The sequence below is a fragment of the Larus michahellis genome, chromosome 3 (genome assembly GCF_964199755.1).
Source record: "Larus michahellis chromosome 3, bLarMic1.1, whole genome shotgun sequence".
NCBI classification, from domain to species: Eukaryota; Metazoa; Chordata; class Aves; order Charadriiformes; family Laridae; genus Larus; species Larus michahellis.
The window spans coordinates 21,717,851-21,745,437 of record NC_133898.1 but is presented as its reverse complement, the minus strand read 5'-3'; the positions used below and the strand labels follow the sequence as shown (position 1 = coordinate 21,745,437).

The following is a 27,587-nucleotide window of genomic DNA, read 5'->3' as shown; positions in this document are numbered from 1 at the left end:
AGTTCCCACGTGAAGGAGGGCTCACCTGGTGAGCTTCCTCCGTCTTTCTCCTAGTAGAGGAAGGAGAGGTTTTAATTGAAAACAGTTCTGCGAGGAAGGCAATAGGACACTCCGTCTTTTTTTTCAGTCTCTGGATAAGATCGCAAAATGCCATTATGCAGAATGGTTGATGGTTCACGTTATATGTCAGCAAATGAGAGCTAGCACTTTTCAGGAGAGGGATGAAAAGCTGTAGTTACTCAAAGTGTGTCTGTAGCATGTGTGTATTTTAAATGAACAAGAACTGTATGATCAGAATGGCAAGTAGGCTGTTATAGAATATCTGGCTTAGGCAAACCTGTAAAATAGTAACAAACACCAAATTGACAATGGGCTTATAAACGTGCTCAGCTTTAAGAGTGTTGACTGGTGGAATTGCAGGGGAATGAAGGCGCAAGAAAGCAGTTGGGGCAGGTAGGGACTGGGAGAAAGGTGGGATTTCTTAACTGGGCAAAGGGATAAGAGCCTGAAGCAAACAGCCTGCAGTGATGGAGGTGGAAGAGATCCAGTGTGAAACAGCCAAGGCAGGGAGTGATGATCTTTGGAGTGGGGAAGTGTGCATTAGGAAAATATAAATACTTAAAACATCATCATTCATAGACTCTTCTGGCAAATACTTAAATTTGTAATCACAAAATTGTTGACTCTAACAAATAATAATGCTTATAAGCATTTACAGTATGTTATAATGTTTATAACATGCACAAGTTGTATTGATTTCACATATATTTACATTTTACTGTGAATGTAAAATAAATAAGACTTGTGCTTCTTTAGTTTTTCGGTAGCTCCCAGGAACTGCAGCTAGTATTGAGATGCTGCTGTGCTGGTTGCTGAATATACAAGTGAACTGAGATACAAATTAAAAAGGCAAAAAAACATCCAGCGGCTTTTTTTGCTTAAGTAATTATCTTTAAATGTTAAGCTTAAAGTAACAAAACACAACAGCCTTTGACACTAGTATTCTATTTAGAATGGTTGAACTATACCATGATTGTAGTGTAAGGTATTTTGGAAGTCATTAAATAGAAAGGAAAATCAAATTCTGCAGAAAGATTTATTTCCTCCTTTACAGCAAAGTGAGTAATATCCTGTAGTAATGTAATAGCCTAGTTTGAGGACACAGTTATTTTGAGATTAGAAGCTTAAATATGTACGTCAGTTAAAAGCAGATGGATGATGAAATTGGGACCTGATACTATAGTGGTGCCAAGTATGGAAGACTGAGTTAGGATTTGGGTCTTTGTAGTGTAACTCAAGAGAGTTGGGGTGGTTTTTTTTTTCCACCTTTTGTGGGGCATTGCCTATATGTAGGGAATAAAACACAAGGATTGGATTTTTTTTTAATTTTTTTTAACCTGCTTTTGAACTTGGTAGTGGAGTTAAGGTTGTTTGCTGGTTGTATAATGTGATAAATAAGGCTGCGGTGGTGACTGTTTGCCTTTGTGGAACCTGGGAGAGAGCCGTTTTGATGGCTGGGCTTTCCTATATATAGAGCAGCACCTTTTGCTTCAGTTTGACTGCCTTCTTTTGCTCAGATGCATGAGACGCATGACTTGAGGATGAAGCATGTTCTCTTATTTTTTAGCAGACAGGCTTATATCATTGCTGAGAAAGTAGGGGTTTTCCCTTCAAATGACTTTTTTTTTTTTCTTGCTCCTTCTTTCCAAATCTGCTACCATCGCAGATTCCCGACTCTCTTGAAGAATGCCATGAGAAGCTATTTTTGACTGATCAGAGAATTACTCTAGCAGGAATAAAAGACACTGATGGAGAAGAGCGGTCCCAAGGGGACTCGGAAGAAAGAGATGGAATTCAGATTAGTAGCCTCCAAAAAAAATCTTGCTGTAGAAGAGGTGAAAAATAAGACTATAAAAGAACAAAGGTAAAAAGAACATGTGAAAACACTTAGTTCTCATAATGTTACCCTTTCCCATGAGGAGGCTTTTTGAATGGCTTTCATAGTAATGTGTCTCATATGTTGACCATAGATTTGAGCAGTAAGCTTTGCTTTTCCTCTAAGCCTTTAACACAGATGATTGATTTATTAGCTTTGATAGAAGTATAGAATTACTTTCAAACTTTGAAATACATAATAAGCACCTCAGATAATTAGCAAGCCTACAACTATCTCTCTTTAAAGTGATCAATGGCATTAATTTGGTTTGGTAACCATGGCTATTTTCTTGTTCAGCGACCATATGGTATTTCTGAGTTTAGTGTGACTTCCTGTGAGCAGTTTTTACAAAGTCAGCTGGGCTTTGGTGTGAAGTGCAGCAAAAATTAAACACTATGGGGAGGTGTGAAAATGTTCTTAAATTAAAAAAAATAAAAAAGCTGGTTGCCTTTCTGCCCTAAGAAAGCAGGTTGCTTTCACTTCAGCGTAAAAGCAGATTGTAGCATCTAAATCATATATTTAGTGAGGCTGTAATGCTACAATAGTCAAAGTTTGTTACTACTGCTTGTTTGACACTGAAATTTTTAATACAAATAACTTACAGATCAGTGTTTTTTTGTAAGTGAAATACTTTCTAACTTTACTGTAAAAATGAGACCACTGTTAACAGTAACTTACCCTTTGAAGGGTATCTCTTCTTGAGGTGTGATACATTACTGCTGTTGTCGCGTGTCTTGACACTAACAGAACAGCCACATGAAACTTCCATCGGAATTCTGATTTTTGAGACTTGCAGTAGTCAAAGTGTGAATTCTATATGTCACGTAACTTTTGGAACACCAAATCCAAAGAGTTAAGAGCTTTTTGAGAAACGTTCTGGGCATCAAGGAGTGCAGTCCTGCTGAGTTGGTGAAAGCTGGAATAACAGAGAAGATTCCTCGGTTGGGAAGCCCTTTGCTGTGTGTGAAGCAATTCTATAAAAGTGAAAGGTGGTTGTGTGTTTTGTTATTTGTTTTTTTTTAAGCTGACCTTTACTCTCTGCTTATTAATAGCAGTTTAAATTGGTCTGCAGGAGATTGTCCAGCATGCAACATTAATAAAAATAAATCTGGCCGGGATAGTTGTGGGGAAGAAGAACTGGTGTGAAGTAGTGAACCGGGAAGGAAAAGATGATCTAAAAGTGGAAGCAGTCAGGCCAGGTGAGTGGGGTGAAGAAAAGTGTAGACCTTGCAAGAATAAACTTTTCGGGAGAGGGAAGGTGGCACTGGGGAGAGACAGAGGGAGGAACTGGTTGATATACAGGCAGGGAAGTCCCACTTGAAATTAAGTAGAAATACATCTGAAAGGAGTGACAGGCACCAGCAGAGGAACCTAGTGACTGTAGGGTGCATGGTCTCAGAGCGTGTGGATGCAGATGAGAACAGGGGTATGTGGAGCCTGTCCCCCTGTGAGGGGGAAATGTGAGTGTTGGTGTGGGGAACTGAGGGACTTGTGGTATGGAGGCAGCTTAAGGCACGTGGCCCAACATGAGAGGAGCTGTACAGGTACACCCAAGAGGGACATGGTAGGGTGCCATGCTGGGTGTCCTCAGTGGCGCAGAGCCCAGAGTGGTGGTCACAGTGTGCTCACCTTACAGAAGCTGTGAATGGAACACTCTTCCCTCTCTATTCTTATTCCTACCCCTATCTTTATTCTCTATGGTAGAAGTGAAAAACTTGCTTTCTAGTAGGTTGGTATAGTCAACCTATGACTGGAAATGATGTTAGCTTTCTGCTTTCAAGTCTCTGAAGAGGGGTCTTGCTTTGTATCTTAATCTATAGCATTGTTGTTTTTGTAGGAAACAGGCAAACACAGCATGATAAAACCATTCTTGTGCTGTCTATAGTACAACATAACTCTTGTGCTATGTAGCACAAATTAATAAAAATTACTAAATTAAGCCATAACTATTAGCAGATGGATACTGTGTTTTAGTCTTGTATGGTGTCTCCCTGTTAATGAACTTGACATGCAGATAAAATGGGAAAGAGATAGCTCTGGCTTTACTAGGAGGAAATGATCCCCTTGTCATCTGAAAACACTTAAGTTCCCGGCTGACGCGTGCAGGCTCAGCAATAGTGCTTCTTGTGTGGAGCCATAGCATTTAGAAATTAAACTATTGTTGTTCCTGGATTGTCAAGAATCTCTTTATCTTCTATCTTTATGTAACCAAGGTTGGTCAAGGGCTGTAAACAGCCTTGTGGTAGGCTTCCTGGTATTTCTCTATGCTATTGCCATCCTTGCATGTGATAAGACGTGCTTGTTGGAGCCGTACCAAGGGGTAAATCTCAAAGGCAGTAACTATTGCCACAGCTAATACTGTGCTTGTGGCTTGCCTTTCAAAGGTATCGCATTTGCTGTTTTCCTGAGTGTTTGAAGAGAGTATTGATGAGCATTGTTTCAGGTTTGAATGTTTAAGTACAGCAGCATCATCTTCCTGTGACTGGTACCTGTCTGATCAATGAGTATGCTTTAAAAATACTTTAGACATAAAATGACTAACTTAAGAAATTGATTCTTTCAATGTGCATCTCTTTAAGGCTTCTTTACAGATGTCGTATTTAATTATATGTGTAACATAAGAATTTATCTATGTTTTATCTTGGGGAAGATGCATTTGCCACTGATACGTGTTCAAGCTGTCTTGTGTGAAGTGCTTGTCTGTGATTAAATATTTATACACAGTATGGAGCATCAGTAGTGAGATTTGAGAAGACACATTTTGTAAATACAAAATCCATTCTACCTGGAATGTGAGTGGAATGATACAGCTCAAATTACATGTGTGCTTCAGGGAAGTGCTGGAATTAAAGCTGGGGTTTTCAGGGTTTGTTTGGGTTTTTTTTTGCAAGGCCTCATCTGTGGTCTTCCAAATTTTGCATTTTCCTATTAATTGTAAGACATGGTGGGTGCTTGATACCTATAGACTTGGACTGAAGATGCTTCTAGGCTTGATGTGAACTTAAAAGACTTTCTTAGGAATTTTCTTCCCTTTCTGTTTCCTAAAAGTAATTGCTATGCTCAGCATTACAGCTGGTAGGATCCATTCTAAAGGTAAAAATATTTAATATTAAATAGCCTTGTTGGGCAGCAGTTCTTGAAGTTGCATAAAAACTGGGTGATATAGAGGTGTCTTTGGGTGGGAGGAAGGAAGAAGGGGATTTTGAGAACTAAGTCATTAATTAAAGGTTGCTGCAGTTACGATGTTTTGAGCTTAGAAAATTACAGAGTACTATGCCACATAGTTTGAATATGTAAGTAAGTTAAAATATTTTCTTTAATACGTATGCTGTTCAAAATAATTATATAAAGCTGAAGGGAATTTTTGCCTCTTGGAATAAACTTTACCCTAGTCTTGAACATATGTTCTCACTTATTGTTGATAGCTTCTCTAATACCATAAAAAAACTACAGCAGGTATTGCAAGAATTCAGTAACTTAATCTTAACCCTTTGAAGTTAAATCATGTGAAATGTACATCATGCTGATACCTTTATAAAAACATAATGGAATTAAAACAAAAATCATTATTAAAATGAAAAATAAGATCATTAATATAGTTTAGAACTCACTGCTGAACAGTCCTAGAAATTTTTTGGGCCTGAATTAGTCATCACGTATTTTCTTTGATGAAATGAAAAAGCAAGATTTGTATCAAGGGTTTTGGAGTATAGTATTTGTAAATGTATCATTGTGTAATAATGTTTATACATTAAGACAGCTGAAGAACGTATAGTTATGGGGTTTTTTTATGTGTAACCGCCTAACTGTTGCATCGGTAAACTGTTTTCCTCTGCTTAATCTGCTGTCAAGCAAAGCCAATTTAAGATCCGCTGCAAACTCAGTGCTTTGGCAACTTGTTCTCTGTTAAAAAATGGTAGAGATGGTATTAGTGGGAAAACAATTACTTGCTTTGTAAGCAGTGCTGTTGAGTTATGACTAAGTATATTGATTTGCCTGGCCAACACAAACTCCAGACAGATTTTTTTTTTTTTTCTTTTCCCTGTGGCCTTTCCACTAGAGGGTCACATGGCTGTTTGTTATTGCCTTGCATATGCTTGAGTACTACAAACCAAACTAATTTCTGGGGAAATTCAGAGGTTTTTAAGTGACTTTTTTGCAAATAGATTTTGATCACTGATGTGAAATGATGGGTGGACTGAGGGGGGGCTTGTCTCTCTCTTCTTAGCTTTTCAAAATCTGTTACTTTGCAAGGCTCTTTAACTTCTCTTTGTCACGGCTTTACCAATAACATATGCAATAAAGACATTATTGACTTTCAGAAATATGTGGATTTCTAATCTTTTTTACTATGTAGGCAGGAGAAACTAGCATCTGTTTGCTTGTGCCAAACATATTTTTGTTTTTTTCTAAATTGGCATCTTTTCCTCTAACCCGCAATGGTGATTTGAATATACTCTTCAGAGGTCCTTGCTGCATTTAGAACTTAGGCTGCTAACTCTGTAAAACCCACGAACTCAAGCCATAATAATGGGATTATGAGACACTGAGGCTTCTTCCTATTTTTGAGGTCCAAGAATAATTAACAGAGCTCTTTCTTGTCTACCCTACCTTTCAGTATTGCCCTCTCCATTTCAGGGAAGGGTCCGGTGGTTGCTGCCCTAGTGCCAGAAGTTCCAAGTTAAAATTTAGTAAACTGGTAACAGTGGGTCTGAATGATATGCTAAAATGATCATACTGCTTTCCTCTTCAAGACTTAATGCCAACTCTTTTGTCAGCCCTGTTAGAAGGATGTTCTTTGGTGTCTTGTTCACCTTTACTGGAAACTTATATTCATGTTCGTGTTACGAATTTTCTCCATTGTATTACAGCTCTAAGAAGAATGACTGGAGCAGAGCAGAAAACAAATAGAGTAAGCAAAAAGATTGAACAAAGTAGTTCTTAATAAGATGTAGTTATCTCTTATGTGTGAGCTGCTTCTGGGTAGTATTCCATGATTTACTGTTAAAAGTAATAAAATGTGGGCAAAAACAAGCACTCATGGCTGTTGCATGAAGAAGGGCAGGTGGTGGGAACTGATGCAGCAATTTTGTTCCACTGCTTAAACTTTTCTTTCTCACAGTTACCTTCTTTCAGTGAATTTAGACTTGTATAGGCGAGCTTCCTGAGAGCCTATCTATAATTAACAATATCAAGTAGTTTTAGTTATAGATGTGGCTGCCATGTGCAGCAGCTGTGCTCTTGCTGTGGGTCATATTCTAGGTCGGGATGACAGCACTTGTTGGGAGATATGAATCCTTCCTACTTTGTACTACATCACGCAAGCCTGGTAATGTGATCTTGCTTTCTGCTTATGTGTTCATGGCATAAGACTATACAGTTTGCTAAGCCAGCAGAAAACTACTGGCTTAGGTTAGTTTTCTGCTTCTCAAGTTGAATGAGCTCAACACATGGTCAGATGTACACCAGCATGATTGGTACAGCTCAACCAGAACAGGAGGCAAGAGACCTCATTTAGTACTAATGAGGTATTTGGTGATCAGTTAGATCGTTTCCATCTGTGACATAAGACTTTGTTTTTCCAGTTTGCCAAACTGGACTATTGATAACTTAAATGTGAGATGCTGCTGGGTGTTTCGTAAATTAGGGTGCAGACAAGTAGTAAAAAGCTGAATGGTGAAAATATTCTCAGAAATCAACTGGTTGCAACCTTTTTGGGAAAGGTTTGGATAAACCTTTTTTCAGAAAAATATTTAAAATTGCTGGTTTCCTACTTTCCTTAAAGTATGGATTTCTCTTTATAAATTTGGTTAAGAGCATGTATTGCCTGAGAGGTCTCACACTGAGACAGTTATGTTAAACAATTTTAGAATTAAGCTTAAAAGGTAAATATGGTTAAATAATAGAAATGCATGATACAAAGGCATTACACTGTACGACATCTATGAGTAACCTGTTTAAATTAGTGTGTTCATGGCTCTAGAGAGGTTTTTTTACAGGGCTGTCTCTTTCTTTGTATCTGTTCAGGCATGTTTGATACTAAGGGCATCCTCATATGCTTACTACAATTAAGATAGTTTACTTCTAGAATAGTTTGTATGATGATAAGGAGAATAAGCGGTTGGCCTGCAACTGAGTAAAGAAATGTAACATGATGCTGAGAAAACGGTATGTTTAGTGCGCTTGTTGCTTCAGATTAATCTTTATTGGAGGACAAGCTGCAATTATACCTGACCCCAGAAACAGACGTGTGAAAACTTTCCTTAGATGAGGAAAATAATGAAGAACACTTAAAACAGTGCTAATTTGAAAAGCAAATGAGATTCAGACAAGGTTATTTTACTTAATCTGATTCCTGGTCTCAGAACCGTTATCAGTTTCCGTATAGACAGATAAAGCTCTTTAAAGACAGGCAGAAGCCAAGCCATTACTTGTATCTAAGAGGGGCAGGTGGAAAGGAGCCATTAGAGAACTGGAGACCACTTGCAAAAACATTGTAATAATATGAACTATTTGGTAAACTCTTAAAGGAAAAAGTACAAAGGTGTTAAATAACTATAAATGTGGATTTTCTCAAAACAAAATTCACAAGCAGTTGAATCTCCTTTCGTGACATGGTATCCAGTCTTGTTTGGGAGGAACAAATACATTCTTAATTTAATGAGCTATTCCAATGATGTAGTCTGTATGAAAAGCAAGGAAATGTTTCTCTAAATACCGTAAAGTTGGTGAAAAACTTTAAGTAGTTTCATGGATCACTGTCAGACCAGAGGATGTCTAGACTGAATGGTCTCTGCAGGGTTCTGTCACTAATTTCAACTTAAGTGAAACGTTAAGGCTATGCAATATTAGCAGCAGATGGTACCAGGCTCGGAATTGCTGCAAGTGTGTTGGAAAACGTGGTTAGCGTTCAGAATGACCTAAAGAAAGTGGAGAAACGGTCTGGGGAAGAATATGCCTTTTGGATAAGGACAAGACTCAAGATCCTCCATTTATCGATCATCTCTGTACAAGTAGGCAGTGGGGAAGTAGAAGGAGTTTTATGTCGAGGATCTGGGTATGTTGCAGTTAAACTGGATGTGGTTCTGGTAACATAGGTGTTGCAAACAAGTCAGCTGTGCTGTGATACATAAGCAGGATAACTTTCCATAAATCACGTGACGGTCCTTCATTCTAGGCTTAGGCATTTCACCTCAGGAAAATCTCGAGTACTTTGAGAGAGTATAGAGGAAAGTAAAGAGAACAAAATCTTGAAAATGTAATTATTTTATTCACAGAAAGATTTAGAACTATTTCTCCTAAACAACAGAAGACTGTAGGGAGAAGGGAGAGTTGTCTTCAGGTGAGATAGAAACAAGAAGAGAGGAGAGCATTTTTCATTCTAGCCGCTCTGACGACAGAACTACTGGTAATGTGCTTAAACTGCAACAAAGAGGGTGTAAATGGACACTAGAACAAAGATTGTGAACCACTGGAATAGATTGCTTGGGAAGGCCATGGTATTTGCAGAGTACCTTGTAAGTATTTTAGTTAATCTGTGCCTTACAAGGTACTCTATGTCTAGACCATACTTTTCTCCTCTAGTCCTGAGAGGGTATGTTAGCTGATTTATTGAGCTCCTTTCCAACCATTATTTTATAGTATTAGAAAATCCTAGAAGGGTTTCTAGAAAGCAGGGACATACAAATTAAAAAGGTATCAATGTGGTTAATAGCATTGGGTCCACGTTAATCACTTTTTCATTTTGTGCTAATGGGTCTTGCTATCAAAATCACACATCTGTACTCCCTCATTTCCACTCCCTGCTCTTCAAAGAAAAGTAATATTGCATTGGGGGAGAGGAGGGAAATACTTTTATAAGTCTTCTGGCTCGCTTCCACATTTCATGACTGTAAATATCTTCCAGTTGATACACTAAGTGTATACTGGTGGCTACAAACTTCCAGAATCATCTTTCTTCCCCAGCTTCATAAAAAATTGCTTTGGGCACAAGGGAGAAATTAGAATCTTCAAACCCCATGGTAAGTTTGATATCGGAGTCTGAGATTTCAGACTGCTTTGCTTGTTACTCTAAGTTAGAATTAAGATATAAAATAAAACATTCCCTCATTAGCAGATACCAGCCTTTATCTTGCACGCCCTTTTTCCTAAAACTGGCAATTAAGATGTATGAATAAGAGGCAGTGTAGTCTGGTAGCAGGAACTTGGGCCTGGAAGACAGAACTGTCAGCATCTTAATCTTAGATACGACGTTGAATTATGATTTGCTGAAGGGCATGTTTAATTCCTGGCCATGTTTTCCACACATGGAACGGAATGCTGTAAGGATTTTTTTTTTTTTGTCTGTAGCTACAGAGATTAAAACTCTTCAACATGTATCTCTTTCTGCATTAAAAGTTAGTGTGTAAGCCGAAGGTTTTCATTCATGGATTCTTAGGTTGTGTTTGGCTTCAACTACGCTATCTTCAGGTTAAAGAACAATCGTTTAAAACTTTGGTAGGTTAAAAATCCTATCACAGTAGAATTTACTGTGGGATTTTCCCTAGTCTTTGTATATAGAAAATACAGCCTCTTGTTTTCTTCCTTTGCTTTTTTTCTTCCCTACTGCTGTTGAAGATGGCTCCTTTCTCAAAGACTTTAGGTGTATGCTCTAGTTGTTTGGCTCCGTTCATGATTTATAAGGGTACAGAAAGCTTGCAGAATTTAAATTTTATTGGAATCCCAGTTTACTGTTTACCCATCTGTTTGCTACCTAGCTTTTCTTAGTGAGGAGGCTGCATCGGTATAAACTGATTTGACTTTTAGCATTGTTATAACTGTGCAACTATTCTATGGATTTCTCTTTTAATTTAAGTTACTTAAGAGGCTGGGGGCCATGCTAACATGATGTCATTCTGGCTTGACAAGCCACCAGTGTTGAAGAGTGAGAGGGCGTGTGGGGTCTTTAGGGCAATAAAATACCTTTTTTTAAAACTGGTAGCATCAGACTGAAATCCCTGCAGGCTTCTTTCTGCAGGTGTGGGTTTTAAGCTGGGCCTCCACTGACGTTTACATTTAAATTTATTATTACAGTATCACCCTACAGGGTTTATAGTTCCTTCAGTGAATTCTTTGTGAAAGAACTGGCATAATTTTTTGAAAGGTTATGTTGAATTCTGGTTTCCACAGCACAAGTTGCCATGGATATGTCAAGTTCTTAATGTTTGTTTACAGAGGAATGAGGTAGAGAAGGTTAATGCTAGCTATTTTCAAGTCAGTGTTCTGCATCCAAATGATGCTGTTCTTACTGGGACTTAACTGTCCAGTGAACATAAATTCTACTGTCTGCTTTGAAAATGGATTAAGTTCACTTTGGAATGAGTTAATGCAAAAATGTTCATATGTATATCTTTGCTTTGCACTAGCTTGTCAGTTGTTCAGGTTCCTTTTTTCCTTCTGCAGTAAAACAAGCCTGCCGATTTTTTTTGTGCCATGCCGTATTTTGGAGTCCTTTCAGTCAGCATTTAAATAGGTAAACAATGTACGTGCATTATTCTAATGCCCAGGAACTGAGGAATGCAGCATTGCCTCTGCAAAACCTGCTGTGTTCTGCGCATCTTCATAAGCGAGGAAAGGTCCTAGACTTCTGGTGATCTGGGAAAAGGGGATGGTGAATTTTGTTTGGCTAAGAGCTGGCATAACAAAGAAACCAAACCGTAAAACTCCTGCATGCATAGATCAAATGCCCAGGAGAGATTACTTACAGAATGCAGCACACACTTGAAGTATCTTTCTCTGCCTTCTAAACCACCGAGATGCTTTGCTCCTACCTAACTACTCATTTACTTTTCTCCTCTTCCAAAATAAGGATCACAAAGATGAATGTGTTTATGTAACCCCTCAAATCTTGATTCAGAAATACGGACTGCTGACTTTCAAGCCCAGGCAAACTACCTGCGCAGCACACCAGACTGCTGTTAAGTAACCACTAAAAAACATATACAATTAAAACAGAAGTCAAACATTAACTAGCTCCTTTCCCAGGTGACACTGGAAGAGGCATTGGCAGGCATGTTTGAAAGCTGAAGAAAACAAACCCTGGCTTTGTTATAGGGAAGATACAAGAAGACTAAGTACTGCTTCTGTCTCATTATGAGCTGTGCAGCCCTTAAGGAGAAGGTAAACAACTGCTGCAGGACACATGGTTAGTTTTTCGGTCAAATAAGCCAAAAGAGAAACCAAAATTCAAGAGGCAACATAGTGGAAAAGAGTAAAAAGATGAATGTTCTCATGTGGAAAGTGAAAGATGAGTAAGAAGACAAGAAGAAAAACATCTATTAAAGAAGCAGCTCTGTAAAAGATAGATGACCAATTTTAACGGGGCAAAAGAAACAATCGGTAGCAGTTTTCTTGGTAAAATTGAGCCTTGTGTACATGCTGAGATAAACTTAATTCTGGAACTCCACAGCCACAATGGCTCTGTCCCCTTCTACTTCATAATCAAAGGCAGATTTCTTGAGCCGGGGAGAAGCCTGGGCATGATCTTCTATCTGTGTAGCAATCACTTCCCATATAGCTCTACTGTCAGCCTTGTTTTAAAGCTCTCTTGCTTGTAGAGCTTATTAAAGGTACTTTGACAAAAATGTGATAGTCTTATACCTTGTGTGTTCCACAAACCTGAAATGTCTCTAGAAAGGAGTGTCTTGTGTATTTTAAAATGTGTAAATAAAATACCCTCAAGTGTGCTAATTTTAGTGCAGTACCTCTGAGCTGAGTTTCTAGACAGAGGTAATAAGATGTTCTATGGGTTTGGTATCCATAGCAATAGCCAGAGAAGTGTCTTTGTGAAGTGATAGGTACAGAGATAGACGTGTTATAAACTATGTCTGTTTAATAGAAGAGCTTTTTCATTACTTTTATAGAGGTAGTGCAAAATATCTCAAGTGATTCATGCAAGACAAATAGCACTTAGCAGCCACCACCATTAAACATCTTAATTTTCCATTCAGAATCTGAAACACGTATTCTGTACTTTCTGCACCTGTTTGGAGATACAGGTCAGTTGGGTCCTTCGTTGTTGGCAAACATCCAGTCACGAGTGTGCATCACGGAGGTAACTTTTATCTTGCAGAACAGCGAGGCAAGCTGTAGTCTGGTTTTCTTTGACGCAAGTCCAACTTCTTCAGGAAGAAAGTGAGCAGGGATTTGAAGAGTCTACTATCACATGTCTAGGATTAAATGAAGTTGTGAGAATCATCGCTAGAATCACTGAGAAACGCAGATTTCTAGCTTTGGGTTTTGAGGCCTGATATAGGGTATGGCTCCCCTTGCTGGCTCTATTATAGCCCTATACCACAAATGTGAAAATTCAGCAGGATGTTATGAAATGACAGTGCTTGGGGATGAATGCTTTTTGTAATCTATGCTTATTTCGTTATATTAGGTGTTGTCTTAACAATACCAAACTGTCTCTCTGATGGTGATCACCAGTGACTAAATGCGCTTGGGTTAGTCTGCTTTTATGGCACTTCAAGCCTACTTTCCAAGTAGATTTCTAGGTAAAAGCCACCTTGTATTTTTTTTTCTAATCATTCCATATGTCTATTTTCCATACTTGGAAATTGTGCTGTAGGCAGAAAAGCCACTTGAGCTAGCAACAGGGGAAGAGAACCCAAAGCGCTATATACATCTGCTGGATTACCTCATTTTCCATCAATCCTCTTGGCCTGACCCAAGAGCTAGCTTCCAAAGCTGATGCTACCAGCCATCAAGATCCTAAATATTCATGGAGCAATCTCTGAGATGTTTTCAGATTAACTCTTAATGCACAATGAGAAAATGCCTCAAATGCGCAATGTCAGGGTTAAAACAAAAAACAAACAAACAACAAAAGAGATGCTAACTGAGAATATTGTTCCCTTATTCCAAAAGGGATGACTGCTCCTCTGAGTGTGTAGATATGAAGCAAGCTGAGCAGCCACCTTGTTCTTAAGCTATATTTGCCTCCATATTACTGTTCTGGAACAGCTCATGTGATACGAGGTACGTTTTGAACTAAATAACCGGGTAGATGAGGCATTAAAGTGAGAATGCTCAATCTATGGTAAAGTGTTAGGTTCTGCTTCACTGGGGAAGACTTAATATTTATCTGTTTTTTCCTCACAGTGTGTTCACATAAAAGATGCCCTATCTCATGCGAGAAATTGAAGCTTGTTCTGTAAGCCATAAAGATCAGTCTTAATATTCTGAATTTATAAGACTTAATTCTTCAGTATTGTTTTTTATCCATAATCTGCTTTTGATGTGATTATTTCCCTTTGAGAGAGGAATGACTGCGTATTACTGTTTAGTAGATTCACTTTTGAGAAGTTTGTCCCAAGCCATAGGTTAGGTTTAAAACTTAAAGTTCCCTTTGTGTGCAGATGGGATGCAGGAGACTCCTGAGAGCTCACGATTTGCACTTCTGTGCTCCTTTGTGCAAACATACTTGGTCACGGGAACTTCTCTCCAACCGTGTTTTTGCAGAGATTTGTTATTCTTGATCTCTGGGGCTATTGCATGTTTGATCCATATGCTCTTTATTAATCTTCTGTGCTGAATGTCTGAGATAAATTAAGATAGGTATGCTCAGTTTAATAAGTGAAGGCACTCTTGTATCTATTTGAAATTTTAAAAGAGGACCTCTGCTGGCTAGAGCTATGTATGTGTCTGTTCTGTAAGGCTGCCAGGTTTTGAGAAAATTCATACTGAGAAATGGTATTTTTATAGCTAGTTTCTTGAAGGGTGTGGCTGAATTCATACTGCTCAGTCTTTTCTCTTTTGTATAGTTATTTCTCTTACGCAGGTTAGCATTACGTCTTGATTCTTCCTTAAAGTGGTGAAGAGCAGGTGTGGGGATTTATAAAAGACAGGAATAAGAAATTAACATACTTTTTCATTCACATTGAAGTAGCTAACTATTTAATCATGTTGTCTGTTGCTTTTAGGTATAGTTTAGCTGAAACTTTGAGAAAGAATTCTTTGCTTCTGTTGCTCTTGGTGTGATGTCCATCATCTATAAACCTCAAAGTCCTGACCAAGGCGGAGACCTTAGGCTTTGGCTGCCTTTTATGTTGTGGTTATTTTTGTGAAACATAAGTGTAGTAGTCTAAACTATCCTTTTTGCTTGTATTACTCCTTTCCCCTCCTTTTGGGATTAACAGAAAAACATTTATCAGCTGTTTAGTACTGGAATTCTATCTTCTAATTTCTCTAACAGGAATCTCTTAAATATGCAAAAGTAACTGAATTACTTGTATGTGGTGTTTTGGGGAAACTCTGCAATAAGCATATAAAAAGTTACTCTTGTCAATGTATGCTAGAAAGGAGGATTCTTACACAGGGAGAGTTCTACATACTTTGGAAAGCATGGCAAGAACCTTAGCGTTCGTAAGTAAACTTTACACTTTCAAATGAAGTGGCAATGTGTTTACAATTGATGTTATAAAGCCTACTTCCTGGATGATCAATGATCTATAACCTTTAATTTCTTGCTATATATCAGTTTTTATGTATTTTAGGGAATAAACAATTGATTTTTTTAAATGACTGAATGTCAGCTTTTCTTTCTGGGTTGGCGTTTGTGCGTGTGGTATTGCCTCTCAAACAGGCTATGTGCTCTATTTTATGTGTTCCTGCCTAAATAGTATGGATGTACATGTTAGGGATGAGTACTGGGAAGTCTATGCTAGGGATTTCTTAAGTATGTACAACTCTGGAAGTGCACAACCAGCTTCCTCACTCTCCTGTCGTAGGAACAGTTGTTACACTCGGACGCTGGCTTTCTTACAGACAGAAACTGTTAACTTTTGAGTTATAATGGTCTGGAAGAGAATGCTGTGAAGTGCAAATATACATTATTAGAGTATGGTATGTTTTATAGTGAATGATATTAAGCAAAAGACTGTGGCTTGCCTCAGTCCTACAGAGCCGTTGTTAAACTTTTATTTCTTTTCCCTAGTATTTTAGACTTTTTTAGCAGCTGTCATTAATCGTGCGGTTGAACAGTTTGAACGCTAGTTGGAAACAGGTGGTGCATGCTCTAAATATCTTGAGATACAGACGACGGTCAACAATGTTGTCACTGAAAATGTAGATATTTGTGTCAGCCTATGTTGATTTTGTTTTAGCAGTCCTTTGATATTCTTTGCTGTGGAGAAGTATGTACAAAGCGTTCTAAAACGAATTTAGGGGTAAAATGTTGCTGAAACATCAATTCATTACAGATCGCGAAGCCTGTACAAAACCAGCATAGAATTTGCTGGCTTAATTGTAGAGGGTATGGATTAAACCAGCAGCAGAATGTCATGACTCTAAGCTGAAAGACAGCTTTGTATGAAAGCATTTCATTTAGCATTCTACGATTCCCACCCAGAATATTCCTCCGTTCGCTGAATGTGGCATGTGTATTAACTGAGAGATACTTCTATAACACAGTGAAATCTTTTACAAGCAGACACTTTGAGAAGGCTTAAACTTCAGGCAGGATCTTATCTTATTTGGATGGTAAAAACATCCAGTTTGCAATAGCTTATCCTGTAGAATAGCATTAGTTTTGGGTCTTAAATCTGTTTGCAAATTGAACCTTGCATAGTTTCAGGTGCACTGTAATTGAAGACTTTAGAGAAGAAGATTCAAATTGAGGCAATTAATTAAGCCTCCTTAATTAAATTTGTGGCTGAAACACTCTCATAATTAAATCTTTTTAAAGTATTATCCATATCTCTGTACAATGTTGTACTGCTAAGCCAGTCAGTTGGGTAAATGGGGGTTGATTCAGACCTTTCTCTTAAGCAGAGTCCCTAGACCATTAAGCTAGCTAAAATAAATTTAGACATTTGGTTTTCATTAGTGTTGTAACTGAAACAAAAACATTTTAATGACTGATTCCAGAGTATTTTGAAGTTTGTGCAACTTCGCTGGGAAGGTATTTAAACTGTAGTATCAGTTGCAAGTTGGCCGTGGGCCAGGTTTTCGAAGCTGTTTCAAAGCAAGATGTTGGGTTTCCAGAGTGTTACGAAACAGGAACACTTTGAGAAGGATGAAGCAGTGGAAGGTAGTTACAGTAAAATTTGCACTGGTGAAATGAAATTGTCTGCTAAAAGGAGACAGTGGCAATATTCATGCTGCACTACAGTTTGCCACTTTGTTAAAGAGCGCTTTCAGATATTTGAGAAGAGACATATTTTTGAGTTTTAATACTTATATTAATAAAGAATCAACTACCCAAGGAATCAGTGTGCTTTTTAGATGCTTTTTAGTATCTCAAATTTGCACAAAATGGGGCCTTGCTTCTAAGGGAAAGTAGTTATATGTTGCTTACAAGATCTAATTTTAAAAATACTTTTGCGGAAAATATTTGAGTTGGTCTTGGGAGAGGATAGCAGTGAAATCTGATAAAAATTAGCGTGGGGACTTGGTCTTTGACAAATAAAATAGTAATCTGTAGCATTACACTTATGGGAGAAGCCAGAGACTGTTAAAGTGCTGTAAGATGAGGATTGCTTATTCTGTATCATGCTGTAGTCACAATAATGTCTCAGGGAAAACCTGCTGAAGTTGTTGAAATGTTCTGGGTGATCAAGGGTCAGTCAGGGAGCCAGGGACTCAATATCCAGGGCTTCATCGTATCCAAACTGAATTCTTGTGGTTACTGCTTGGCCTGAGTACACAGAATGCCAATAGTGGTGTGTGTACCAGAGTAATCGTAGGTTTTGGTGTGTGCTTTTTTTCCTTATAGGTGATTTGGGGTTAAGTGACAATTAGAAAAAGACCAGATTACTTCATTTAGGCTATTAGAAATTGATAGTGATTTGAGCTAGGGCAAACTAGCACTTCTAGAAAAAAAAAAAAAAAAAAAACCAAAAAAAAAAAAACCACCAAAAAAACCCACACCAAAAACTGCTGAGATGGAATTACTGAATTGTCTGTCTGAACAGGTGTGGATTTCAGTGGGTTCATCTGCACAGTATAACCTTAGTGAAGTGATTTAGCTGTGATTGACAAAACTGAAGCGTTCCTCCAGAAGTCCATCTGTCATGAGCAAGAAGCAGTGATCTGAGAGTGGCTGAAAGTCTGGGTAGCTTCTGAGAGTTTCATCCCAATTTTGCAACTGATATGGTTACGCTTGATTTTATATATTCATCTCTTAGGAATAATGTTCTTAAGTTCGGCTTGGCTATACACATTCTACATTGTTGTTGTTTCTTTTTGTTGTATCTTTTGCAAGTATTATGTTGTTGTGTGTCCAGGCTGTTATTTCAGTTTACAGTATCTCATAGACAATGTAGACTTTTTTCACTGGCTTTCTAAGGATTCTGTAACTTCCTTTAGTAAGTTTTGAACAGAAATACAGCATTTTACAACATAAATTTTACCCATAGTAGTAGTAAAGCGGTCCTCTGTCTTTTCAGGAGAGTGTGTTCAAGGCATGTCACGTAAGTTTTATTTGAATGCCTGAATTAAAGTTTTTTTACAAATGTGAAATAACGCAAAGTTGCTGCTTTTCTGGGAAGACTCTGAAAGGCAGTGTGCCTTTCCTTTTCTCCTGCATTCTGTCTCTGGGATATATCTTTTGTGGTTTCACTATTGGGATGTTCTAGCTGAATTGTCCCATCTATTAAAGGTTATAGGTAACAGATGCAATTCTGAGACTGAATTAAAGGAATGGCCCGTTTCTCATGTGTGTGCATTGCTGAAAACATTGTGTACTTACACCTTCATATTCTGTGTATGGAAATAATGGAACAGATGCAAATGCATGTTTACTTTGGTACCTTTAGCTACAGGTTAGAAATCCAATTCAGGATTGTAGCAGAGATAAAGATTTTTACTATATCTTGTGATTAAACTGAAGGTACCTTGCCTGAGCTGAAGATTTTTGGTAGTACTAATTGTGTGTTGTTCAACGCAAGAAGAATGTGATTATTGAAGGACTGCATAGTTTGTCATAATTCAGCATCAGGAAGATCACTTCATGAAATGCAAGAAACTCATATATAACTGATACTGTGCTTTGAAACTGCTTCAACGAGATTTCACTTTTTTTAATATCTTCCCCCATTCTAATAGTCATTAGAGGGTTTTAAAAATAATTATTTTTAAAAGATTAATTTTAAAACTTAATTTCTTGAGAATATTTAGTTGAGACTTATTACTGTTTGGTAGCACCATGATCTTAATACTAAAAATAAATATTAACTTGATCCTGGTATTAACATGAAAAGAAGCATCAGATCTACCCTAGGGCATGACAAGCCTTATTAGTGAGGGGAGCGCTATACCAATTTCTTCACTACTTTGTTTTAATAATCTGTTAGTTTGAGTAGGGATGAAATAAAGGTGGCAGAGAAGTGAGCATTAATAGTAGTAAGCAGGCTGAAAGAAGTTAAGTCCTTATTTAAACAAAGCCTGTCAATGCTGGGTACATATAGGAGGAGCAATGCTCTTGCGAGCATACAGGAGCAGAGTAAGCAGGAAGAAAGAGAGCGCACCATTAAAAAGCTAGAGAAAAAGCAAGTTTAGAAAGACAGAGGAAAGTATATGGGATGTTTGGGGAGAAGTAGCAACAGAAAATAAGATCGGTCCTCGATAGAGACATTAAAGAATGTAGAAATGGCTGTGTTGCATTTGATTTGTAATCTGGCTGCCTACTGTGTTGCCTCTGGTGTCAGCTACTGCCAGAAGGTTCAGGGTCAGTGGCAAGTGGTATGGTAGGTAGTTGAGAGAATCTGTCTCCTGGGGCAGTCTTGCTTAATAGTTCAGGCGAGAGCTCATCATGGATAAGTTTAGCTGTTTAAATGCTTTAGGACCCAGTCAGTGCTTGTCATCCAGGCTCCCTTTAGAATAAAGGAAGACAAACTTGCACCTTTAAAACGTTTTCAAAGACAGCATTAAGATGTGTTTCAGCAACTGTTCTGGGGCTGAAGCTGCATACTGCAGCTACACCAGTGCAATAGCCATGTCTCTGCACCAGCTCTGCTATGCGTCAGGTCCACCTTTGAGTCAGCTTGGCTTGCCAACCAGGGAGAAATATAACCTGGTACGAGGGGGTCGGGGGAGAATGGGTTTCTGTGGTCTTTGCCAATAGAAGCATCTCAGTTCAGGGGCTGAAGAGCATCAGCGGTAGGACTGGAATCTTATTGTAAGGAATCTTACCACCTTAGAGAGGGTGGAGTTATTTGTTATGGTTTGCACCAGAAACATGAAAAGCCTAACATCTTAAACATCAGATTTTTCTCTCTTCCAATAGTGTTTCCATTGGCATTAATAGTATAAGTAGCTAAATGTTCTTGTCAACCATAAAGATTTGCAGTGTGCTAAATCTTGCTGTATTCCATGTTTAGCATCATGTGGCAGTGAATTCTAAGGGCTAACTGATGTCAAAGATATCAAGGTGCCAAATTTAGATTTATTGAATGTTCTCTTGTCATGGGCAAACAACTTGCTTTACTTCTGTTGTGTTTCTCTCCACTGTTAGGCTGCAACTGGGGACAACGTTCTTTCTAATGAGACACCTGAGTGTGGAGCTTGAATAACAGCAACAACACCTGGCTTTAATAAGGCTTTGCTCTCTTTCTCCTGCTTTGTGATTTCCACATGCCAAATGTTTGGTGGCTTCATCCAGCTGCATCTTGCTCATAGGACATGAGACATGGGGAAGAAAATGAAGGTTCTGTATGCAAATGCATGAGATGCAGGCAGCTGAGGGGAAAACAATATAAGGTGGGAACATAACATGCAAGTCTCATGAATGTGTGAAACAACTCTTCGAGACAATGAGGACAGAAATTACTAATTCTGGCTCACTTCTCTGTACAGTTTTTCTCCATGTAGTTTTTAGTATGGTGCACTTCTTTTCTTTGCAGGGTAAATAATTTCTGTAACTTCAGTTTTATATAGATGTGTGGGGTTTTTTTCCCCTTGCCTTCTGGGAAAGTATGATAGTCAGAATGGCAAGAGTGTTGTTTTACTAGGGAGAGTTAGGATGGAGGTTAGATGGGAATTCTGTGACTGGGAGTCAGTTTCTTGATGCTGGCAGAGAAGAATAAAAGCAGTGTCTTGGAGAAAGATGCTGCAACACTGACAAGGACTTTGCTTTGACAGAAGGACCTGAGGAATCAATCAAGAATAACAATAATGAGGTCTCAGGTGGCATTTGCATTAAAGATGCATTTTACCAGTACAGTAATTGGTTCTCTAAATAAGAGCTGATGAAATGAGCCACTAGTATCTCTAACGAACTGGAAACAGAAAAGCTGAATGAATTCAATTTAAAAGGCAATTAAGTAAATGAGGATTCTTTTTACTGATTCTTCATTATTTTCCTTATTTTTCTTTTAGTGATTGTCATATCTGATCAAGTAATGACCCTGTTACAAAGCAGGTAGAACAATTAAATTATTTAAAATATAGTGCAAACATAAGTGCATCCTACTGCAAAGGTGAAAACTTAATTTCCTTGTACCTTGGTGGGTGAGATGGAAGTTGGATAGAAGCTGTGGGGGATGAGGCCCTGCAGTAGGGGAGGGTATGCCTTTAAGATTGTATCAATGCCTAACTTAAGCATTGATCAAGTCCTTGGAAGCAAAATAATTTCCAAGTGATTCATGGATTTGTTGAGTTGGGGTTTTCTTCCTTCTGTTTGCTTTGTTGCTTGGATAAGTAATGGAGTGAAGTCTGGAGGTGACTGTAGGAACATTTACTTGAAATTTAGAATTAAACCATTTTTCATTTGATGAAAGGAAAAATACAGCTGTCTGGGTGAGGATACTGGCATGGTTTGTCTATAGAAATGGAAAACGTATGGGGTTTTTAGGTCACAGAACATGGAGTAAAACTTGAAAATAAACTTGCATGTATGTGCTTTCCTGCTTCCCATGTTCACATTACCCATGTTCCATTATTAACTTATTTAAAGGGACAGTGACTAAATAGCAGGCTGGAAATATTTACCTTCTACATTTCCAAGAAAAACAATACAATAGTACCTGAAGATTAGAGAAATCTTTTCTGTCACTGGTCTGACAGCTTTCTGTGCTTGGCAGCTCTTTCTGAGTAGCAGTTTTGATTTGTGGCTGTCTTGGCTGTGTCCATCCCAGTCCAGTCAAAGGACAAGAGACAACAGGCACCAATTAAAATACAATAAATTCTATTTAATCATAAGAAAAAAAACCAACAACAGCCACCCCCCCAACTTCTTTTACTCTGAGGATGATCGAATACTGGAACAGGTTGCCCAGAGAGACTGACTTGACTGTCTGTACCCATCTGTGTTGATGTACTGTGTGTTCTTTGTGTGTGCCGTGGCAGTTTTAGTCCTTTAATTGCAAAGCAGTACTATGATAGGGAAAACAGTGTCCAACACTAACCACTTCTACAAATTTACTCGCTTTATAGTAATGCAAAAATTGCAGTTCTTGGAAATATGTGGCATAGTTTGTTTGGAAATCAATTCTGCAACCATATAGCCGAATTTCCTAATGTTGCTGAGATAGGGCCTCTGCCATATCTGAAACTTATCTTAAAAATATACCATGGACTACAAATGTGAAACTTTATTCAAACGGTAAAAAACCCCCAACTTTCATAGTTATGAATTAATGGCTCAAATAACTTCTAGAGAAGACGCTCACCATAGAGCTGTCCACATTGTGTCAGTTATATATTTTTCTCTGAAGAATCAGATATCTTATCGGGTTTGAAGATTGATTCAGCGCAATCATTCCTAAATTTCAGTCACAGAAATGTAAATACCTACAGTTGTATATACAGCACTGTATAATAGTGTAGCTAGCTTCATGAGCTACCGAAAGCAGTAATGCCTTTTCTAATCCATACATAATTATGCTTTAGTACCATTGTTAATGGTTTCTCATAACTTGATAAATGTTGGAGAAGTGTGTGATTTCTGTACCAATTTACATGTAACTTCTCTTACTGTAGGTGCACACTTGTGTAAAACTATGCAAACCAAACTAACCTGTCTCTAAAATCCTCAAGAAAAAGGACTTCTGGCTCATCTTCTGGAGCAAGGAGATTCTTAGTTTTCTTCTTGTTATTGAACATTCACTTTCAATGGTCCACTGCTGCCATTGATGACATTAAAGATTCCAGAAGCAAAATTTTAACATGATTAACCTGAGACATTAAACAGAGATTAAGTTAAAATTTCTTAAGCATTCTTGGTTCTGTGGAAAGTAGAGCAAATCAGCAGGCTGTGAAATAGCAATCGGTTTGCCTTGAAGTTTTAAGATGGGAGTGGGAGTGCTGGAATGCCAGATTTCTGCCTCCACCCTGACTTTTCTGTTGCTTTTTGAGACTTTGTACTGCACTTTTTCCAAAGAAAGGTCATGAGTAGGAACACAGTCTGCGGCTGTTCCTGAGTGCTCCAAGTCCTCTACGAGGGGAGAGTGAGTGAAGTGATAAACTGCTTTCCCTCTTTCCATTACCTCATCCTTCCACCTCCTTGTTTTTTCAGTATAAACCAGTGTTGCAGACACTACTATTTTTTGCCTACTCTTGTAGTGACCTGATGGGCAAATTGCATGTTTTAATGGTTTAGTGCAAGAAGGTTAGTTTTTGCTTGTCCTGTGTTGTAAAATGAAGGTGTGCACTTACAATCAAGAGATATTTGTGTTAGTCTTTTAATTTCTCAAAGCTGTATGAGTAACTTTTCATGGTTTATTATAGGGTGGGGGGAACGACAAACCATCTTACTACTTGCATTTACTTTCTACCCTGTCCAGCTTTGCTGCAGTCCATAAAAGCATGTCCTGCCTGGGGAACGGAGCAGTGTTTCTTAAATGCATTTCAGCTCTGCAAGATATTTAGTGGCAACAGCTGCTTCCATCTGTGTACGTGTGCAGGAAGAGATGTTCAGCTGAACAGGCGACATGCTCTTTTCATTGTGGTACGCGTAATGCTAGCATATGTTCTCAGTTTGCAAATCTGCAGAATAGGGCATATTTTTTCTGAAGCTCATTGAACAAAATATGACTGAAAGAGAGTGTATATATTTGTATCTTAAAAACAAACAAACAAAACCAAAAAACCACCCTGAAACTCATGGTAATTTGAAGACATGACCTATTTGGTCGTCTATCAAAATTACTTTCTGTTTTAAAAGACAGGTATATTATTTTTCTTTACGTGTATTCCATCCTACAAGTGAAATATTGCCTTCTGTCTAGATCTCCAGGGATGGAGCCAGGGCTTTTGGCATGTGCTCCCAGTTCTGACAGTGCACCTAGAATGTATTTGCAACTGGCTGACATCATCTCAGGCAGTTTCAATTCCCTGAGCCCATCCACCTCAGTCCACAAAATGTATTTTCAATGCAAATGTATCTTTTGGGGCGTTGGGATATACTCATTATAAATTCACCATTGCAGATTTGTTTATGAGAAACCCTGAAAACAACAAACTGAAAAGCAGGAATTCTATTTTAGTATAAAGACATGTGAATTTCCCCTTTTCCTTCTAAAAAATCTGGCCCTTGTATAGTAGCTGCAATTCCTTTTTGCCAAAATAGTGGTCAGTTGCCCTACTGCTTGTGTTTAGCTACTGTTTTGCAACATCAGCTAACTTGAAGCCCAGCAGCAAATTATTTTCTCTGATACTGTGATTAAACACTTGTTTCACTTGTGCTTGCAGACTAAAGGGAAGGAATGGTATACATCCCACTTCTGCCCTGGGCAAACTGGATAAAATTAATATATCGACAGCTTAGCTTTTGTGGAGAGTTTTGACTTGGAAATCTTTTGAGCATGTGAGCATGAAGGGTTTATTAGGAATAATCAGTGTTTGGGGCAATCCAGGCAACGTAATATACGTATGGCACAGAGCAGTGTTTTCTCTTGGTTGTCTGCAAAAGCTTGGAGTTTGAAAGTACAAAATTAGCAGACAGAAGAAAGAAGCTGAGATGTTGGCACACATCATATTTCAACAAAAGTGGTATCAAGTATGACATGAACTGGAGGAGAGACATTAGACACTTCTGAATTTGAACAGGACGAGTTCAGGTGCAGTACTACCTCAGGTCAGCTAGAGAAGACAAACTGGATTTGCAGTACCCTGCAGCCTGCACAGAAAGATTAGGAACCATGGCATAACTAATGTTTAAAACCATTCTAATTATGTTAAGGTATTTGGAGCCAACAGCTAAGTTCTGTTGCTTGCAAAGAAATACTTGTATATAGGCATAAATAATGTTAACTGAAAAAAATGAAAAGCAGACCTGCTCAAATATTCCATCAGTCTGTTGTTGTTATGTTTCTTGTCGAGTACAGATTTCTTTAAAATCCACATTTTATACAAATGCTGTTTGAAGTACTGGCTTTCCCCTTCTGCAATACTGTATGTTCCAGTGATCAGTATAGACATGTCCCACTTTGAAGTGGTCTATCCTTAATTACCTTGTTGAAATTCCAAGCAGAGCTCCACTTAGAAATTTACACTGAGATTCCTTCCTGCCCTCATGGGGCTAATTGGTTCAGACTCTATTTATTTTTAATCCAGGTATAACTACTGCTTTTTAACTGTCTTCCAAACGTTAAGAAAAATTGGTTTTCGTAGAGAAAAAAAAAAAAAAATTTAGAGTGTTAAGTGGCATGATATTCTGATAATGAGAAACTTTGTTCTGATCTCACTCTCTACTTAAGTATCCTTTGCAGAGATGTGATCTTGGCAAGTGAGCACAAATAGTTTGTACTAGTTAATTTTCCATCTCAAGTGAAGAATATACAAACATGAGATCATATTCCCGACGTAAATCAGGTTTTAAGAAATTTGCCATCAGTTTGCACATAAATATTTACCTTTTGATTATTTAAATTATACAGATTTGACTACGTTTTGGGTACTGAGTAATGTACCTTCTATTCATGTAGTAGGCAAGATCAGCAGGACACTTACAGTTCCTCAGGCTGCTAATTCATTAGCTTTCTGCACCCAGGGCAAAGAAAGGACAAAAGAAAGGATTTACTTTCAAATGCATAATACTTTCAAATGCACACCACTTCCAGCAAAGCTGGGTGTTTGACTGGGCCCTTCGCTTTAAGGGCAAGTTGAGGTCCTACTTTGTCATGTATATTTTTTTGTTTTTATTTGTCTGACCTCTACCTGGTTCCAACTTGTGGCCTTACTGAGAGGCTGTCCTGTGGTTGGCATACCAATTCTGGTTTGGCTCCTGCTGATTTCCCATCACAAATTCACAGAGGATGTGTGAGCTTCCGGCGGGCAAGCCAGATTTTGGATGCTGAAAGGGGTGATATCCAACTTGGTGTCTGTTTTGTTCTGCACAGGTAGTAATGTGGGGAACCTCATCGAGCCAAGTGCTCAGAATGAGAGACTTGTGCACAAATAGTGGCAGTGATTGGGCTAAAACCCTCCAAGTGCCTAAACATAGTGTAGTTGAAGACATGCCTGTAGCTAAAACCCTGTGATTCCTTCCTTGATAAGAATCTGTTTGCAGTGTAGCCTCCATTAAGTTCCACTGATATTTAGCATTTTTCATGTGTTGGAACAGCAGTGCTCAATCAACTATGGAACTCTCATTGTTTGGATTGTTTCTACCTGCCTTAAACTATTGCTTTAAAAAAATATTTTTAAAATGAAACACTTTCTATGGCGTTTTAAGGCAATGTTCTGCTTGATTATATAATGAATAATTAAGATAATTTGCTTATTATCAGTAATAATATTGGTATGTAAGTTTTGATATTTATTTATTCAGCAGTGAATACACTTTTACAAAGATATTTTTAGAACTGTGTGCTGAAAAACCTCTTAAGGCTTATCTCCTTCAATTTTTCCTAACTTCGTTATTGGAAATGCAAAATATGTAGGTACCCCAATTGCATTCCAGCACGACCTACTAGCAGGCAAGAGGATTTCTGCTTCAGTGCTGCAGTTCATTAAAGAGTTGTAAACAGAAATGCTGCAAAAGTGTACTGTGGGCCTGTGACGAGAGATTTCTGATAACCTCAAGGCTGGCTCCCAAATGATCTTATTAATTCTGTGAGTAATCCGGGGAAAATCAGTAGGGTTTCTTTGACTTTTGCCCTCCAAGGTTGCAGTTTTTACAGCTTGGAGCAGCTATTAGTAACAATAGCTCTTGAAGTGTAATTTAAAAAACCCCAGGAAACATGTTCCTGTTTTTCTTTCTGATGCAGTTACAACTGACAACTCCTCTTCCTTTAGCCCCTAATTCAGTGTGCTGTTGTTCCTGGAAACCTGTTTGGAATGTTATAATGAAGTTTTTCACTTGCCTGAAGTACATCAAATGTAACACATGAGCCTGGTTTCCAGCGGAGACTTCATTCTTCGTACAGTCAGCTGTTTCTCATGAGTCACACCGTTGGCTGGGTAAGGAAGGAAGGGGTTGCTTTGTGCTGGCTCTGGGAAGTTCATGATTTTAATTCTTCTGTGTTGGGAAGGGTTCTGTTACAGCTGTTAGCTCATTTGTGTTCAAGGTAACTACTCCAGGACCAGAAAGTGACATCTTTTCTAGCTGACAACTAAATAATCAATTAAAATACAGACTGTAGGAAATCTGGGCATAAAGTGTCATGTTTTGTCGTGATGGATGGAAGAAAATTGCAATAAGTATTTGCATCTTTTCTTGTGAACATGC

At 38.2% G+C, this 27,587-nt stretch overlaps 1 protein-coding gene across 4 annotated transcripts in view; it reads left to right on the top strand.

Moving 5' to 3' along the window:
• The window catches only part of DISP1 (dispatched RND transporter family member 1), an 88,134-nt gene that overhangs the window by 1,306 nt on the left and 59,241 nt on the right, over positions 1-27,587 (top strand). The window contains exon 2 of one of the 4 annotated variants that reach the window (XM_074579044.1): positions 1,727-1,924. The exons of 2 other annotated variants lie outside the window; for them this stretch is intronic. In XM_074579044.1, the coding sequence (XP_074435145.1) occupies positions 1,809-1,924 (116 nt within the window). In that variant the 5' untranslated portion in view covers positions 1,727-1,808. Of the gene's footprint in view, positions 1-1,219; positions 1,925-27,587 lie in introns of those variants that run through there. One more of the 4 variants, XM_074579043.1, reaches the window with a different exon arrangement.